A 16,918-nucleotide genomic window follows, 5' to 3' on the forward strand; every position below is an offset into this window, starting at 1 on the left:
TCAAGTAATAATCCACAGAGTTTTTTTTTTAATTAATTTGGTGCCTAACTCCTCAAACTGACTAAGCAGAGCTTCCTTCCTCGTCCTGCCTATGTCCTTGGTCACAGTTGGGATTCCATCGGGCTGAAGGAGGTCTTGCCCATCAGTTAGGGAACCAGCGGGGTACTCCAGTCAGTTCTGTGGGGAAGGCCTGAAGTGCTTTCAAGCATTTAATTGACCACTGTCATGCCTCTTCTGTGACTGAGATCCCTGGTGGCGGAAGTCCAGCCCGCCAAGAGCTGCTAGCCATTCAGAAGCTGGCAGCTCCTCATGCTTCCAGTGCCAGCTGGGGTAGTGCTAGCTGGCAGCAATGTACCTACCAGAAGTGCATGACTGCCAAGGGACCTCAGGCCAAAGGTGAGTGAAGGCGGGATGAGAGTCATGTGTGTGCATTGTAGCAGGGTTCTGAGGCAAGGTCAGGGCATTGACTTTCAGCAATCCTACCCCCTTCCCAATGTCATTCCCACAGAGTGCCTGACTATGAGGCACAACACAGCATCCCCATCCCCCATTCCGACCGACCCCCCCCCCACCCTGGTGATGGGGGAGGCTGCCAGTAACCCGAAAGAATTTGCTGGGCAGTCTTCCATGGAAACGGGAAAGCCATGTGGCCCTGAGACACCACTAAATTGACAAAACCTAACTGGCATCCTGCCCCCAGTTGTCGGGAATCCAAAGCGAGCCCCTTCTGCCCTCCGACTTAATCGGAGGAATTTTTGTTGCTGCCAGGAGACTGACTCGGGGCCTCTCCCACAATTAAGTGGCCCCGACTGCGACGTTTCCTATCATGACAGGCTCTATTAAAGCCATCCCAATGTGCCAGCTTTCAATGCTTCAAAGAAGCAAAAATTGGAGAAACGCAGAACTCTTGAAGTTTTGTAGGGCTGGAGGTGATCACAGGGATAGAAACAAGCAAAAGCTTGAAGGAATTTGAAAACAAGGGTGGAATTTTTAAATTGGATGCATTTGAGGAAGCAGAAGCCAATTTAGGTGCGCGAGCAAAGGGTTGATGGGTGAACAGGGCATGATAAGGGTTCAAATACAGACAGCAGAATTTTGTTTATCAATTTTGTTATCACTGTTGGAATATAGGTAAACGTAACAGCCAATTTGTGCACAGCAAGGTCCCACAAACAATAATGAGATAAATGGCCAATTAATTTGTTTTGATGGTATTGGTCTTATGGGTAAAAGTGAGCCAGATTAATGGGAAAACTCCACTGCTCTTCTTTGAATAATACCAATGGGATCCTTTACATCCACCTGAGCAAGCAGATAGGGGTTCAGTTTAATGTTTCATCTGAAAGACTGTATCTCTGACTGTACAGCACTCTCTCAGTAAGCCTAGATTATGTGCCCAGACTGGAAGCCACAATATTCTGACACAAGGCAAGTTGCCAATTCCACAGATGAGAATGGCATAAATGAAGTTTTCAGCTTTAAAGGGACAGAGGCAGACAATATTGCAGGAATAAGTAGCCTTAATTATGGATAGGACTTGGGGTCTGAAACTTCGTTTAAGGTCCAAAGGTTATGAATTTTCTAGTTCCGCCTGAAATATTGGCTGTGGAGGAGGCAGAATCTGTGGCTAAGGAGCACAGCTTGTGGTGGAGGCATTGGTCTTCCTGATATTGAGCTATAGAAAATTATGACTTATCCAAGACTTGGCAATAGAATAAGCAGTGTGAAAGCTCAAAGGAAGAGATCAAGAAAGGTAATAAAGAGACATGTTAGGTGTCAATGTTCATGTGAAAGCTGATCATGTGCCTTCAGACTGTGTTGCTACGGGATCACATGTTATTAAGGAAGAGAAGGAGGCCAAGGATAGATCCTTGGGGAACTTTGAAAATTCAAAAGAAGAAAGAAAAAGCATTGTTAGACATGCATTGCTACTCCAGAGTGAAACCATGTGAAGCTACTTCCACTGAGCTGGGAGTAACAAAGTCATAATCCTAATTTACATTATTTTCCAGGTATTGTAACCAACTGTGCATCTAATGGTGCAATGAAATTAAAGTATTTCAGAAGGTGAAGTTTGAAAAGTGTTCAGATCACATATCTGATTGTTACTGAGGTTACTTAGCCAGTCATCCCAACTGTTTTTCTAACAATGCAATTAGATGGTATTGTGAGGACAAAAGAGAAAAGATTTATCATCAACAGTTATTTGTTTGAATTAAAATAAATTCCAACTGTTGGCAGCACAAACTCATGTTGCCACTCCCTCAGAGAGCATAAATCTCCATGGCAACAGGGTCCTTCAAAAGGCTGCAGTAGGGAAACCCACTTCAGAATTATTTCTCCAGCAATTTATATTTGATAAAAAGACAAAGATTGGTGTTCCCTGTCTTTATACACACTCTTACCATTTTGGCTTCAACCACGATCAAGGACATCTTTCATGCATTTTAAACAAAAAATATTACAGATGGTGAAAATCTGAAATAAACACTGAAAATGCTGGAAACACAGTGGGTTAACCAGCATCCATGAGAAGGAACAGACAGCTGGCTCAGATTTTTGGCACAGCAGAGAGGCTCTCCATTGTGGTGAAAATAGCAGAGATGGACGAAAATCACAAGTCCCACCACCAAACATGCAATTCCCATGTTTGCAGGGTTGAGATTGGGGGTGGGGCACATTTCGCGCATGCACAGTTTACAGAGGCAGCTGACCATTTAAACCTTCAGCTGCCTCCAATGATGTGGAATTTTCTTAGGTGAGGAGGAAATCCAAAGGGCGGAAGCATCTCGGATTTGTACTAAATGTGGTAGCGGGCAGGCACAACGACGTTTTACCCATCGGCTGCAATGGCAGCTTTTCACGCCATATCATCCCAAACCTGCCGCATTAGTTGTGCATTCCCGGGATACACGCCGTTTTGATGGCGGACGGGCTCCGATTCACCAGCCACGCCGTCACCTGGCTGCTGCATCATGCCAGGCGCCACATTTAAAGTTTAGCCATGCTCAGTGCTTCCAGCCCAGGACTGAAGCAAAGAAGACATGGCCCCAAAAGGAAAGAAGGCTGAAGCCCACGAGGGCCTTTCAGACACCATGGAGGCCGTTATGATGTCCTCCACTCCCGCTCTGAGTGCAGGAGGGGCAGCAACATTACTACTCCGGCTTAGTCGGCGGTGGCAGTGGTGATCAGTGCCAAAACTGCACAGAAGAGGTTGGCCATCCAAAGCAGATAGAGGATGAATAATCTCATCCATGCAGCCAGGATATGACAACCATCTCATCACTCTAAACTCATACACTCTCAAGCCTGCCACACATTCATTGGCATCTCATTCATGCCATCTCAAGAGACATCACCACCCACACACACACATACCCTCACATGTCCATCTGGCCTCATCTCCACAGGAGATTGCGTCTTCAGGCCTCACCAGCTTGAGGCAACTTGCACAGATCGACATGTGCCCCACACATACCTTGAGATACCCTCCTTCCCCAGTACAGCTCTCGTCTTGCAGCCTCTTCCCCTGCCTGAGGCCACTTCTCCCCCTTCCCCAAGCAAGCTCTAGCCCTGTAGCCATTGAAAAGCCACTCACATATGACTGATCGGGTAGGCAGAGACCGATCCATGAGCTCCCCTAAAAGTGACGTGGTGCTGACTGTGAAGCCTGGTGCTGATGATTGCAAGTGCTGACTGAAGCAAGGTAGGCAAACAAACCTGAGCGAAGTGCAGCCTGCTAAGTGCATGTTATATGCTGTTGTGAAACATGATGGCATGTTTTCCTGCCGACATGGGTGGACAATCCATTGGGGGAATAGTCTGGTGGGCTAGCCTTATGCTGATGTACCACAATGAGGTTCCCGATATCTGATGATGGGGAACACGGCCCATCATCAGCGGGCAGAGTGGACGATCGCAAACTGGTTTCTCGACGTCATGAAACTGATTTTTGGCTTTCTCACTATATTGTCCGCTCATGCCACCGAACACGCCCGATGCCAGCGGGCACAGAAAATCCCGGCCGAAGTGTGCACATTAGACCTGGTAAGTGCAGGTCTGAAGTTTGTGGATTCATATGGATAGCCCAGGTACCGTTTTGGAGAAGTAAGATACCCCTTTGGATCTGGTCCTGGGACACCTTTAGAGGAGGTAAGGTGCCCTCTGGAATTGTTAAAAGCAGTTATAAATGTGTGCAAAAGTTGAATGAACTCATTACTATTAAAATCTTTGGAACTGTAAACAGATTTGTCAAAGTAAATTGTCAAAGCTGTCAGAAGAACCTGTCTAAGGGAGTTGTCAAGCTTCAAGACATTTAAAAGTCCTGCCCTTTAAATCTTTGAAAACAAAAATGTGTGCAGTGTTTAAAAAAAGATTGGCTGCTATTTTTGTCTGTTCACATAAGCCTGAGGGTTTCCATTACTGGATTGTTGCTGTATGACTGATTTCACAGCTACCCATTATCACAGTAGGGTGCCTACAATTTCACAATTTAATTGCCATCTACAAGTAGTTATAGATTCTTTGATGTAGAACTATGAATTCCGATGTCTGTTGTTATAAGAGATTGTGCACTTGAATAAAATGTTTGTTGTTGTAAGGCTTTATCTAGTGGAAGGAATGTAAATATAATAATTGGGCTTTTGTGTTTTTTTCAATATGGTGATGTTTGCAGTAGACACAGAACTTTATTTTATCTCATCCCTGCATGGGTCCTGAGGTCTGCCCATGGTGGATACTAGGTGAATTGGCATGGTTGGTGTCAGGGCAAAGGGTAGTGGGGCATGGGTTAGCACTGTTGACACAGGGGCTATGAAGGGCCATGGAGTGTGGGTGGAAGGGCACAGATTGGCACAGGGGCTATAAAGGACCATGGTGGGTTGGGTGGCAGGCATAGGTTGGCGTGGGTTGGCATGGATGGAGCATGGGAAGTGTTTGGGGTGGGGGGATGAAGGCAGAAGGGATGTTTCATGTTTTATTCTTTTTTTTACAACTTGGACACAGTGCTGGAATCCCAAGGCAGGCCTTCTGCCCAGTCTGCCTCTCTACTCATCAGACTCCTCACTTCTTCCCGGGTTGTCCTTCCAACTTCTAATCCATCTGCATTCCCCCAGCCCACCACTTCTCCCCTACCCCACCACCTCTCCCCAACAGCCGCACCCCCCCGCCCATTCCCCCCCCAACACACAATAGAAGCTGAGAATTCTCTCTTCTCTGTGCATTCTAAGTGAAAATCTGGGCTTTGACGTTTCGGCTGCATACCCTTCACCTGAACTGAAAAATAAGAGGCATATTAATATGAATAGAAAAATCAGAGTACAAACTGACAAATATAGTTAAAGACGAAACAGCAGTGGAATAATATAACAGATCATCTCAAGTCATTTAAACAAAGGAATTAAAGGAAAAAGGATATTAAAGAAAGACTATGGCTTGAACTTCACTTCATGGAGGTTCCATGAAGCGGACGCGAAATGCGCTTCCGCCTGCAATTAGTCCCTGAATGCAATTTCACCCCACATGGCCAATTATTGGCCAGCCCGCATGAAACACGCACTGAGAAAGCCTCAGCACTGCTGAGGGGGGTGGGAAGAGGGCAGGCACCAACAAAAGTGAGGGTGCGGGTGGGCACTTCTAGCAAGCTCCTTGAAGGCAGACAGCTGCGCAGAGCTGCCTCAGGGAGCTGCAGACCTGCACAGATTAAATGAGATGAAAAAAATGCACCAACACATTCAAGCAGAATTCAAAAAACATCTCTCCCCAGATATCTCTTTTAATTATATCTCACCCTGGACATTTCATCCCACCCTTGGATGAGGTTTCATTAAAAACAGGCTGCCCGCCTGCCCGTTTGACCCATGTGACAAGAGCAAAATCATACGAGCAACATAAAATCGAGGACAATAGGGTTTTTAATGCCCTTAATTGAACATTTAATTGTCAGTGGGCGCAGCTCTGACTCCCACACATGCCTGCCGACCTCAATATTGCTCACATGTGTGTTGACATTGGGACTCCTGATGTCATTTCGCCTCAATTTCACGCGCATTTGGGTCAGACACGTGCCCACCTGATCAATGTAAAATTCTGACCTATGCGAACAATCAAGGACGTGGCGGGTTTAAGGGAAATGGGAAGCAATATGTCAACAGCATTAAGCAAAGGCACCCCATGCTCCAACTTCTGAGTAAGGAACTGTTATCAAACTTCTCTCCTTACTCTCTTGATAACAATTCCGAATTAATAACTCCTCATTACTGTCTCCCCAGCTGGTAGAAGCAGTCCTTCCCAATCAAATTCCTTCTTAATTTTAAAAACCTTCATTAAGTTTCCTCATAACCTTTTACGCTCTGGTGAAAACAGTCACAGTATCTATGCATAACTACAATTTCCCATTCCTGACATCATTTAGCTGGATCTGCTCTGTACACTCTCTATGGTTGCAATGTTCTTTCTATAATGGGATGCCCAGAGCTTCACAAAGTACTAGAACTGAATTAACAAGCATTTTGTTTTGATTCATCGTTATTTCTTCTATTCCTTCAAGTACCATGCCCTAAGAGGGCATTGGTGACCATGGACTTCCATTGGCTTGGCCCATGATTATGTTTGGCTAAGTACTATAGTGGTTTGTCATTGCCTTCTGCAGTATGACTGCTGATTGTGCATTGAATATGCAGGGCTTGGCTATAATCACACTACATTTACCTTCCCCATCCACAACCTGCTGTATGTCAGCAACAAATCTGCTTCTCTCATGTTCCTTTTGGGCTGTAACTTAAAGCCTGATGATCTCAATCCTGAACTTTTTTTAAAAATTTTTTTAAAGAAAATCATTCTTTGCTTTCTGATAATTCTAAGTTGTGCATGATCAAGAATGAACATCAAGCTGCCTGTTAGTAAAAAAGGACAACTGATCATTTATGACAAACTTTCCCAATCTTACCACATACCATCAAGCATATTGGAAGGACTTGCCGGCTGATAATCAACCTGTTCGGCCATGTTATGAATGTAACTTCCATGACCATCAAGTCCTGAGATGGGACTTGAACCCAAAGCTAGGGACACTACCATTGTGCCACAAGACTTCCCATTATTTCTTAATACTTGCGGTTACAAAACTTAAAATGCAACTAGTCTTTTTTTTTTATAGCTTTATCTACCTCCACTGACAATTTCAGGTATTAATGTAGAGGTTTAAAACTTCATAAATTTTGAAGAGATTCAAATGGTTTAAAAAAAGCTAACCAAAAGCCTATTAGTCTATGAGCAGAATTTTACAGTCCACCACCAATGGGTTTGCAGGCGTTGGGTGGGGGGGTCCCATAAAATTCCCCAGGTCTTCCCACTGCCCCCCTATCACTGCCCACCTGTCAGCCCCTGACCTGTCTGCAATTTTATGGGCATGGGTTGGGCAAGGCCTATGGCAGCCCGCCCACCCTCTCCCCACTTGTGGCCTTCTCTTCCTGAGAGCAGGAGAATTATAACAGGAGTCCTAGCCAATATTTATCCCGCAATCAACATCAAAACATCAGAATGGCATATCTGTTTGTGGGAGTTTGCTGTGCGTTAATTGGCTGTTGCATTTTTTCCATTATAACAGTGCCTACACTTCAAAAGTTAAATGCATTGGCTATTTTTTCTTCTGTTCTCCTATAGGATGTCAGCATTCCTGACAAGAGTAGCATTTGTTGTCCATCCCTAATTACTCTTGAAAAGGTGGTGGTGAACCATGTTTTTGAGCCACTGCAGACATCTGGTGTTGGTTCATCCAGTGCTGTAGGGAAGGGAGTTCCAGGTTTTTGGCCCAGTGATAGTGAACAAATGCCACTATGATTCCAAGTCAGGATGGTGTGTGGCTTGGAAGGAGACTTGCAGTTTTGTTTTTTCTTTATTCATTTATGTGCCGTTGGTGTTGATGGCAACACCAGCATTTGCTGCCCATTCTTTAAAATTCTGTGTCTTGTTAGGCTATTTCAGAGGGCAGTTAAGAGTCAACCACACTGCTGTGGGTCTGGAGTCATGTATAGGCCAGACTGGGGAAGCATAGCAGATTTCCTTCCCTAAAGGACACTTGTCAACCAGGTGGGTTTTTACATCAATTGATGATAGCTGTCATGGGGATGGATTTTACACATTTCCCACACCCCTCTGACCAAAAAATCCGTGGTCAGCTCGCCCACCTGGAACCCAGCTGCTCTGCAGTGATATTATGCTGGTGGAAGCTTTATTTGAGTCCGAGTGGGACTTCCACCCCATCTGGGAGGAATCCCACCCTGGAAAACTGGCAGCTCTGTAGGCCCAGCAGCATCAGCATCAAGCCATGGCCACTGCTGGGGACTACAGGCAGCCCCTGGATCCTGGACTTCAGGTAAGTCTGGGGACTTTCAATGTACCTAACTGGCAGACCCCAACAGGGGACATAAAGAGCCGTGTTTTAGAGTCAGGGAGGAAAGATTAAAGGGTAGGTACTATCTTTGGAGGGGGGGGTTGCCTCTGATGGGCAGAGGGGACACCCAAAGGAGGTACCCTCCCTTCTTGCCCCACAGTAACCCACACAGTGAAAGCTGTTGTGCTGCCCACTTTGTTTCTGCCTTCCCCTCCTGTGGAATGAGGCCCTTTAAGCAGCCATCAATTGGTCACTTAAGGGCATCAGTAGGACCAAGGTCAGGCAGGTTGTCTGATGCTTTACTTACCCACTGTAATACAGGAGACAGGTTGGGGTTGTGTGAGAAGATGTTGGGCAGGCAACTCATTTTACATTACGAGGACCGCCAAGCTCCCCAGCCACCCAAAAACAAAGCTTGCAGAAGGGAGATGATAGCCAAAAGATTAGAAATGGAATAAACCTTAAATACATGACCTCAGCAAACATGAACTTATGCATATGTTGTGCGTAGATGCAGCCCTAGGTAGCCAAGTAGTAAAGAATAGGACGTGTTACTCTTAAAGGACAGAAACATCTCAGGGGTCATTAGTCTCCAGCCATGGAAGATTACAAGTCAGATCAACTTGAATGAGACTTTGTGCAGAGATAAACAGGTTGTATTAATTGCTTGCCATTTAATATAATATCATAGAACAGTTATATAAAACTGAATACTGTCATTAGTTGATGTATATTAAAGCTTGTATGTTTTAAACAATCATTCAGGCCAGAATCTGAGCCGGTGATCTGAAACAAAAACAAAAAATGCTGGAAAAACTCAGCAGGTCTGATAGCATCTGTGGAGAGAAAGACAGAGTTAACTTTTCGAGTCCGTATGACTCTTCTTCAGAACTAAAGGGAAGTAGAAATATGGTAAAGTATATACTGTTTAAGGGGGGTGGAACAGGCGAAGCTGGATAGAAGGTGGGGGCAAAGGAGAGATTGCAAAAGATGTCATAAACAAAAGGTCAAAGGGTTGTTAATAGTGGTGGTGCTGGCTAAAGGAGGCGCTAATGGTGACGTTAAGAGTGGAAAGCAGAATGTGATAATGGCAGGTTCAGGGTAAGCACTCTGGAAAGTCCTATTGGGGGCAGGGTGGGGCAAGGGAATGGTGGTGGGAAAGAAGATCGAAAAGGCTAAAAGCTGGGGATAAAATGATAAATAAAACGGAAATAAATTTTTAAAATAATAATGAAAATAAGTGGGGAAAATATATATGTATAAATAAATAAAAATGAATAAGAAGAAAGGGGGGATCAAAAATGGTTGGGAATGGAGGAGAGTGTTCATGGTCTGAAGTTGTTGAACTCAACGTTAAGTCCGGAAGGCTGTAAAGTGCCTTATCAGAAGACGAGATGCTGTTCCTCCTGTTTGCATTGAGCTTCACTGGAACATTGCGGCAGGCCAAGGACACACATGTGGGCATGAGAGCAGGATGGTGTGTTGAAATGGCAAGCAACAGGAAGGTCTGGGTCAGACCGAAGATGTTCCACAAAGCGGTCACCCAGTCTGCATTTGGTCTCTCCAATGTAGAGGAAACTGCATTGGGAGCAGCGAATGCAGAGACCAAACTGAAGGAGATGCAAGTGAAGCGCTGCTTCACTAGAAAGGAGTGTTTGGGCCCTTGGATGGTGAGGACGGGAAGTAAAGGGGCAGGTATTGCACCTTCTGCGATTGCTTGGGAAGGTGCCATGGGAGGGGATTGAGGCGTATGGGATGATGGAGGAGTGGACCAAGGTGTCCCAGGAGGAACGGTCCCTACGGACTGCCGAGGGTGGGGGGTGAAGGGGAAGTGTGTTTGGTGGTGGCTTCATGCTGGAGTTGGCAGAAATGGAGGATGATCCTTTGAAAGCGGAGGCTGATGGGGTGAAAAGTGAGGACAAGGGGGGCCCTATCATGGTTCTGGGAGGGAGAGGAAGGTGTGAGAGCAGAGGCGAGGGAGATGGGTCGGACACGGTTGAGGGCCCTGTCAACCACCGTGGGTGGGAAACCTCAGTAAAGGAAGAAGGAAGACGTCAGAAGCGCTGTTTTGGAAAGTGGCAACATCAGAACAGATGTGACAGAGGCAAAGGAACTGAGAGCATGGGATGGAGTCCTTACAGGAAGCAGGGTGTGATGAGCTGTAGTTGAGGTAGCTGTGGAAGTCGGTGGACTTGTAATGAATATTGGTAGACAGTCTATCACCAGAAATTGAGACAGAGAGGTTAAAGAAGGAAGGAAAGTGTCAGAGATGGACCATTTGAAGGTGATAGAGGGGTGGAAATCAGAAGCAAAATTGATAAATCTTTCCAGGTCCAGATGAGAGCTTGAAGTGGCATTGAAACAGTCATCGATATACCGAGAAAAGAGTTGTGGGAGGAGGCCTGAGTGGGACTGGAACAAGGAGTGTTCCACATACCCCATAAAGAGACAGGCATAACTGGGGCCCATGCGGGTACCCATAGCCACACCTTTTACTTGGAGGAAGTGAGACAAGCTTAAGGAGAAATTGTTAAGTGAGAGAAGAAGTTCAGCCAGATGGAGGACAGTGGTGGTGGATGGGGATTGTTCGGGCCTCTGTTCAAAGAAGAAACAGAGAGCCCTCAGACCATCCTGGTGGGAGATGGAGGTGTAGAGGGATTGGACATCCATGGTGAAGAGGAGGCGATTAGGGCCAGGGAATTGGAAATTGTTGATATGATGCAGGGAATCAGAAGAATCACAGATGTAGGTGGGAAGGGACTGGACAAGGGGAGAGAGAACGGAGTCAGGATAGGAAGAAATTAATTCAATGAGGCAGGAACAGACTGACACGATCGGTCTACCAGCACAGTCCTGTTTGTGGATCTTGGGGAGGTGGTAGAAGTGGGCTCTCCGAGGCTGGGAGACTATGAGGTTGGAAGCTGTGGAGGGAAGATGTCCAGAAGAGGTGAGGTCAATGACACCTCCTTTAGCCAGCACAGCCACTATTAACAACCCTTTGACCTTTTGCTTATGACATTTTTCACAACCTCTCCGGTGCCTCCGCCTATCGCTGGCCTTCTATCCAGCTTCACCTGTTCCGCCCTCTCTTATACAGTATATACTTCACCACATTTCTACTTCCCTTTAGCTCTGAAGAAGTCATATGGACTCGAAACATTAACTCTGTCTTTCTCTCCACAGATGCTGTCAGACCTGCTGAGTCTTTCCAGCAGTTTTTGGTTTTGTTTCAGATTTCCAGCATCTGCAGTATTTTGCCTTTATCTAAGCAGGTGATATTGCTGCCAGACTACCAAGCCTGTTTCACAACAGTGGGAAATCCACTAACACCCTTTATCAAAGCGCAACGTTAGTATTGGGGCATCCCTGTTTATTTTTATTTTGGGGGGGGGTTTACCAGTCTCACTGTGTTTTTCCAGAATCTTCTATTCAATTTCAAACTTTTACTTTCCTACCTTTTCCCTATGGTTTTCATCTCTCCCATTTTCTCCAATTTTCTTTACAGCACTCGCTCTTTAGGTCTCCACATAACCAACAGATTATTTCTTTCATCTGTTTTATTTCCTTAATGCTTTTAACTATTACTTGATGGAGAAGACCTGTTACATAATTCCACTGATATTTCCTCTCCCTGTTTGCACCTTTTCTCCTATCATCTCTTACTTTCAGTTCTGATGAAGGGCATATGCAAACAAAAAGAATAAACTGTCTGTTCTTCCCACAGATGTTGTGCACTTCTAACTTTTCTGTTTAGGTTTCAGTGTTTTTACCTATCTATAACATGAACTAACACTAAATCAAAAATCTGCGGTGTTTCTGTATATTTTGTTCCTGATTTCTGATAGCTTCATAACCAGATATGGCACCTATAATGTATGATTAACTTTTACAACTGTAATCTATGTAAAGGGTAAGATTAATTGCAAGGGCAAGCAGCAGTACTTATCCAATTGGATTTTTCACTGGCCTCTGAAAGACCATCCTTTCAGTGCATATATTACATGATATGTTTGGATGCTCGATATCAATTTCATGGAAAGCCAACATAGCAATAATTGCAGTTTTCATTTTAAGCAATTCCTTTTATTGGGAAGCCATGGTGAGTAACCAAGATGCATACTGCAAGATGCCAGCGAGATCAAACAAATTAAAAGAATAGGTAAATCAGAAAGGAGTAACTGTGTGACACCAAGGTTAAGTTTTTAAAGACTGAAATTGGTGTAAATTGGAAATGAATAATTATCCCAGAGAATACGTTGATCAATTTTAGTTTCATTACAGTGGGGATATGAGGTGAAGAAAGAACATTTACAGCTTAAAAGGAACAAGAGATAAGCACTACATTAATGAAATGGAAAGAGATGGCTTGGAGGTTGGCAGTTGGGATGGAGTTAACATATTAATGTTCACTGCCAGATTAATTTGAATTTGATGAATTGGATTAATTTATATATGCAGAATAAAACCTAGTAGTAGATTTGAACTTTCTCTGCTGGTGGTACGGCCACCCATTATTTACCCGCCTCTGACGTCAATACTAAATCCACCCGGATGTACATTGAGCGACTGTTTTGGTTTACAACCCACACTGAAAGTGCAAATCAACCCCTATATACCATTCTGTGCATATAAATAAGTTCAATTCATGAACTGAAAGTGGTGTTTACAAGTAAATTTAGAATACTAAAATAAATAGCTAAAATTATAGAAAAATAACTTATGGCCAGGAAGAACCCTATTAAAGTGTTGGCATTTATAGAGTTGCCTTCCTTTTTAATGATAAACATACTGAAAATGTCAAAATATCAATTCCAGCAGCTCTGATAAACAGTGACAGCTGACTCCGTTTCTTTCAACTTTGAATGCCACTGATCTTAAAGGAACATGCAATGTTGTGTGTAACTTTTTATTTAGGATATTATGTAGCATAATAACAAATTATTTAGATCAGAAAAGGGATTGGAAAATTTGTGTTGCCTTAGCAAGGATCAACCCTAAAGCTGTACCATGGTGTAATGCTTGCACTGTTTGAATAGCACCATGGTTCCACATACCATGGAATGTCCATTATCCGACACGGAAGATAATGAAAACTGACAGCTAGTTAAAAGTACATTAACTCCAAAAATAAGCTTACAGATAAAGCACCATATGTCAACATGAAAGAGAAATAGAAAGCTTCCAATTTGAACTCCAGGAATACCAGAAAATCAGGTTCTCTTTTTGGAAACTTACTTGACAAGGTCACCGTCAGGAGTGTTCCAATGTCCCCATAAAAGGGAGAACCACATCTGAAGTAACAGAAGACAGCGTTATCCTGTTCCTAAAACCCGCAGCGAGTTTGATCAGCCCACTGTACCCCACTGCCCCAGCTGCTCCCTGCCTTCCCTGCAGAACCAGTCGGCAACCACAGTGCCTGAAAAGGCCCCAAAGGCTGAACATACATATGAAACACAATGTAAGCAACATTTAAATAAACATGTTTAAGTTTATTTAAAGATTATAGTTTCTCACTTACTTCAACAGTCCATGAATCAGTAGGGGTCTTGAAAACACGGTATGTGTAAACTAATCCAGAACACCTGTAAAAGAAAATGTAGCTTTAGTGATTGTAGCTAGCTGTTATTTAGACTCAGAACAAAACATCTATTGTATATTAAATTTGGTGTGGCAACAAAGTGTGTGGGGGGGGTGCGGGGGTGCACATTTTACTGTAACCATGCTTTCTTCCCCTTCCCTCGCCCTAATGCTGCCATTGTGCTTCAATGCTGTTAAAGATCTAAGAACTCATATTTTACCAGCCGGTGAAGCGAGAGGCTGAAGGCCTCAATGAAGAAGACTGAGATGGAAGAAGCACTATCACTCAATCTGACAGTCGCAGCCACCAGTCCAGATATTAACACTGTGAAAAGTTGGAGGGGAGTATTGAGGCAGAGTCAGCACATGGAGGAGTCACCAGGCACAAGTGGCTGCAGCCAAGGCAGGGGAAATGGATCACATGGTCACCCAGCTCCCTGGAGGCTGAGTTATGCTGCAGAAGACTCAGATGAGGACTTTAATAGAATCATGTAGAGAAAAGGCTGATGGGCATGCACACAGAAGCCCTTGATGTGTTGATAGTCCTGCCAGACAGCCTGTTGTCACTATTAAGAAGCACAGAGATTTTGGCTCCAACTTGACACAGGGATTTGTGCAGAACTCAAAGCCCATCCTTCTTAGTTGTGGTCAACTCCATGAGAACACTTGCAGGCCCAGCCATCGTGCTATACCCGATGGCCAATGTCTCAGCTTCCACTGCAGCACAGGCAGAAGCCAGCCAATGTCTGAGTACTGCAGTGGAAGCTTAGACCAAGGTCATGAAATCTCAGCTCGCTGCTGTGCAAACCCAGCTGCTATCATGGCTGTGGATAATGGTGTTCAAGGGGGCTTTTAGGGTAGCACTGATTAGGAGCACCATGCCAGGCAAAGGCACCCAAAGAGGCACCAAGTAATTCACAAGGGTGAATAGTTAAGTAATGTATGGAGTAGTGGATGTTTTGATGGATAAAGTTGGTATGGAATTGTTGCTTTATGGTGGCTTTTATTTTCTCAGAATTGTGGCAACCCCTTTTAATGAGGGCTGGTGGTGGGCTGATAGTTGGTCTGCTAGTGCTGCTGAATTCATGTTCAGCTGTGTGTGTTTAAAAGAAGGTGTGGTGAGGCCCAAAATGGCAGGACAGTATAAAAATCAGCATTAGATGCTGACTGACATCACAATCTGACTACTCTGTATACTTTCTGCATGTGCATATGATACTCCTATCCTCACAAGGATGGCATTCCATACAGGTTGTGCCAGTAGTGGGCAGAAGCAATGCAGATGCTATTTCTTAACTAAACTGGTACCTGTTATGATGAAACCACTGGCACTCTGGAAACGAATTTTGAGGTCTAAGATTTTTTGGCATCTAAACATGGGGCTGAATTTTCCGCCCCATCGGGGGGAAGTTGATTGGCGGGCACATGCGGGCGCACTTCCAATCGGTGTCCCCGATCTCAGGCACGGCGCCATTTTACGTGGGTGGGCCAATTAAGGCCCGCCCAGCGTGACGTCCACACGGAAGTGCTATGCGCTCCCTGTGCGGGTTGGGGGGTGGGGGGGGGTCCTAAAATCAAGAGTGTGTTCTTTCACACATGTACACGAAAGAGCGCACTGATCTCCCTGAGGCTAAATGCTGCCTCAGGGAGATCGGCTGTACATTAAAAAATATTAAAAATAGAAAAATAAAATTTCCCTAACATATCCCTTCATGTGACAATGTTACATGAGTTGGGACATGTTCATAATTTCCAAAAAAACTTTATTAAAATTTTTAAAACTCTACATGAAACCTCATCCCACCCGTGAAATGAGGTTTCGTGTTTTTTCCAGTTTGCACCGGGGCTCCTGGCCTGGCCGGCAACATTAAGGTTGGACGGGCAGGTCCACTAATTACTTTAATTGCTCTGTCAATGACCTCAGTTGGCCAGTGACAGGTCGGTGGGCGCGCAGCTGATTTTGCTGCACCCCCGCCTTCCTGAAAATTTAAATGGGGCGCGGTGATGTTGGGAATTTCGCCCGACGTCACCGCACATCATTTTATGTGTCAGCAAGCGGGCCCCGCCCCCGCCCCCGCCCCCACTCGCCAACGGTAAAATCCAGCCCATGGTTATCTACACAATATATGCACTCTGAACAAACTATTCCTTTCATTTTTGCTGCTATGCTGACAAAGCCATGTAAATACACATCACAATCAATGTTTTAAATGTACACAATTGCTCAGGTATGTGGAGTAGCCACTGTGGTAGTGGACTAGTAAACTCGAGTTTGTGAGTTCAAATCCCATCATAGTGAGTTTTGAAGCTAAGTTCAATAAATCTGGTAATCTGTGGACTAACGCCAAAAACAGTGACGATAAAATTCCAACTAGGTCAGTCAGAAAGGGAACCTGCCACCCCTACCCAGTCTAACCTACACCTGGCTCTAGTCCATAGTAGCTGGTTGGCTCTTAGGGCTGAATTTTTCTGCTAGCCTGCCAATCCTGTTGTCAGGGTGTATAACAGGTCAGGAACCCAGGAGAGTGAGTCATTGGCATGATCTTCCCAGAGATGGCCAATTAAGTACTAGTGACTGCAGGTGGGCCATGGATGCAAAAGGGCCAATCAGTGGCCAAAGAGAAGGGTGGCTGGAAACCACATTAAGAATGGTGTGCACTGTTCAGTTGAACAGAGAGGGAGACGGCACCACAGATGCAGGTGTGCTACTAATTCTGTAACTGGCAGACAAATCATAGCACTCAGAATTATCAGGTTGATCAGTCTGCAGGGGAAACATTTCCACTTGAAAGCTTTTGCTTGTGGATGAAATCTAGAAACCCATTTAAAAATCACCCTGTATAATAATTTTGTGGTGCCCTAACTGTGCTCTCACTTCCTGGAGCAGATAATCTGCAGACGCCTCCAGTAAACTGCCATTGCTCGCAGAAAAATACTGGCTAATTATTG

General features: G+C 44.7%; 1 protein-coding gene across 1 annotated transcript in view; it reads right to left on the reverse strand.

Moving 5' to 3' along the window:
- LOC121281769 (SH2 domain-containing protein 1A-like) overlaps window positions 1-16,918 on the reverse strand; it is a 67,101-nt gene that overhangs the window by 18,404 nt on the left and 31,779 nt on the right. The window contains exon 2 of the mRNA XM_041194731.1: window positions 13,911-13,974. Coding sequence (XP_041050665.1) covers window positions 13,911-13,974 — 64 coding nt within the window. The remainder of the gene's footprint in view (window positions 1-13,910; window positions 13,975-16,918) is intronic.

The sequence above is a fragment of the Carcharodon carcharias genome, chromosome 9, assembly GCF_017639515.1.
Source record: "Carcharodon carcharias isolate sCarCar2 chromosome 9, sCarCar2.pri, whole genome shotgun sequence".
NCBI lineage: Eukaryota > Metazoa > Chordata > Chondrichthyes > Lamniformes > Lamnidae > Carcharodon > Carcharodon carcharias.